Raw genomic sequence first — 2,929 nt, 5'->3', positions numbered from 1 at the left:
AAATTTATTTTTTTTTTAAAGATTTGTAAATTTCACATCAGCAATAAAAAGAAAAATAAAGTATTCCACAACCATTTGAAATATAAAAAAAAAAAATAAATAAATGGGTACATCCAAAAATAAAGAATTCGCAAATGAATGTAAGGCACATCACAATGCAGAATTACGATACGTTTTCGAATTAATAAAAAAAATGTATTCTTCATAATGGCTAAATTTTACACATAAAATAAAAAAATAAATAAAATACGTACATACGCATATAAATAAGCACATATATATACGCATACGTACATATTTCTGTATATTTATATTTATGTGTGTCCGCATATATTTTTACGTATGTTTACGTCAAAAGTTATTTTAAAGAGGGTTAAAAAAAAAATAAAAGAAGTGAATATAATATTGTACTGTTCAAACATCATGACAGCATAATATATATTAAACTATAATACTTAACCATAAATTAAGATTGAAAATAATTTTTACTTACTAAATTTTTTTACCTCTACTTTTATTATTTTTTCCAAGGTAGTATAAGAAAATTATAATACAATAAAAAGTTTATTACAACATTTAAATAGTGGGTTTATTATTCATTTTATATGGTATGGAAAATAAATAAACGCATAAAGGTGTAGATAAAATACTCTTTAAATGGTGAAACAAAAAAAAAATTATAAAAAAAAAAAAAAAGGGTGTATGCACATATGTATATACATATGTTTAACAAATGTGCAATATATGCCAACAATATATTTGGACAACATAACTTTTTAAAGCTAGTAACCTTTTATGTATTCCAAAAATTATTCTTTAATGTCATGCACATTTGCATCATTTAAGGTCTTACACATTCCTTCTTCTCATTCTTTAATACTTTTTCCTTTTTTTTTTTTTCAAATTTTGGTAATGTACATCATTTACTGATGAAAATGTTCACTTTTTACTTCTAATTACAAACATTTTTTTTTTTGGAGTAATTAACATTATACCAAACATAAAATATGCACGTTTTAAAGACTAATTTGGAAGTAAACACATAAGCACGTATGTACCTAAATTTATTTGTACATATGCACACAGGGATGAATTTATATATATATAATATATAAGTATATACACATGCATTCCAATTCCAGAACTGCTAAATAAATATGTATTTCTCTCTCTATTTGTGGGTATTTATTTCCGGATCCTTTATGTGCATTTTTGCATCAAATGGCTGATTCATTTTGTTACACACAATTAGTAGTAATCTTGCTTCAACTTCCTGACTTTGATTTTTGAACATGTACATATCACCAGGGCTAATTAGCAATTGCATATGTTTTTCACATTCAATAACATTATTTTTTATTCCTGTGTCAATATAAAAATTATTCGGGTGACAATCTAAAACTAGGAAGGTCATAAAACCATATGAATTTTTTACAGGTCCATACGTTGTTTCAGTGCCTATTAAAATAATTGCCATTCCTCCCCCTTTACTTTGATAATTTAAAGGTATACACGTGACACCTTTCTTTATATTATTTTTATAACTTTTTTCTAACTCTATAATTTCGGTTGGCGATTTTTTCATAAATGAAGTATTTTCTTGAATAGAAGTTTTAATTATTTTAAAAACATTTTTATTTTCTTCTTCATATCTTCCTCCTTTATCTTTTTCGTCAATACTACTACCTCCTTTGCTCATACTAGGATTTTCACTGTTCCTACTGTAATATTTTCTTATATCGTTTTGCTTTGGTTTTTCGTTTGCATTATTCGTAGCCATAACTTCACTTAATTTGGGTCTTCCTCTTCTTCTTTTCACTTTAACTTCACCCTGTGTGTTATTTTCATTATTATTATTATTATTATTATTATCATTAAAACTATTCGTTTTGGTATAAATACTACTCAACGAGTTTTGTTGTTGCATTTTTTCCTTTAATAGACGAGCCCTGTATTCTTCCATTTCTTTCTTTTTCCTCCTCTTTCTTTTCGGTTTTACCCCTGGTTCATTAATCTCCTTTCCATTTCCATTTGCATTATTACTAGTATTATTAGCGTTATTAACATCATTAGTCGCGTTAACATTATTTGTCCAAGTTATTCTGTTCGTTATATTCGTTCCTGAACTGTAAAGCTTTTTAGTCAAACCTATTTCTCCACTTTTATTTTTTTGATTATATATCTGTCTTTCTTCATTATCTTCCCCGCCTTCTATATTATCCTCTTCTTCCTCTTCATGTAATTTGTGTTCATATTTATTTTGTGAATATCCAGATTTTCTATAACGTCTTTCAGCTTTGTTATTATTGTGATCTTCGTTTTCATCTCCTTCTTCTTCTTCTTCTTCATCCTCTTCTTCATCCTCTTCTTCTTCTTCTTCTTCTTCATTATTTTGATGTCTTTTCATTTCTCTTTGTCTTTTTTTCTCTTTTTCTTTCTGTTTCATTCTTTCCATTATTATGACATGCTTCCTTCTTCTCTTTCTCTTTTTTAATTTTTTTTCTAGTTCTTCATTTTGTTTTTCATTTACAACGCTAGAATAATTTTTGAATTTACTTAAATTGCTTTCAGTAGTTAGTGCAGGTTTATTTACATCATTTGTTGTACTTATGTTTGTATTTATGATCCTATTGGCGTTTTGATCTTCATTATTATTATTATTAATATTATTGTTATTATTGCCATTATTGTTATCATCTTCCTTATTAAAATTTTTCTTATTTAAAATATTTTGTACATTTCTTACAGTCGCTAGTCTATCTTTCAACGGTAGATTTTTACTTCTGTCATTTTCATTATTTATATTAGATGATATAGGTCTTGGTATGTTACTGTTACTTTTATTTATACTATTATTAATGGGCTTATTAATACTATTAAAATTATTCGAATTGCTATCTAAAAAGGCTTTTGAGAAAACATTAAACAT

At 25.9% G+C, this 2,929-nt stretch overlaps 1 protein-coding gene across 1 annotated transcript; it reads right to left on the bottom strand.

Annotated features, from left to right (window-relative positions):
* Positions 1-1,171: 1,171 nt before the first annotated feature.
* Positions 1,172-2,929, bottom strand: MKS88_004646 (uncharacterized protein; the record flags this gene model as incomplete). The annotated part of the gene is made up of 1 exon (XM_067217840.1): positions 1,172-2,929. One exon carries the CDS (start codon positions 2,927-2,929, stop codon positions 1,172-1,174), a length of 1,758 nt encoding a protein of 585 aa, XP_067072228.1.

Source organism: Plasmodium brasilianum, chromosome 12 (genome assembly GCF_023973825.1).
Source record: "Plasmodium brasilianum strain Bolivian I chromosome 12, whole genome shotgun sequence".
Classification (NCBI taxonomy): Eukaryota; Apicomplexa; class Aconoidasida; order Haemosporida; family Plasmodiidae; genus Plasmodium; species Plasmodium brasilianum.
The sequence above is the reverse complement of the archived record's forward strand: the minus strand, read 5'-3'. Positions and strand labels throughout refer to the sequence as shown.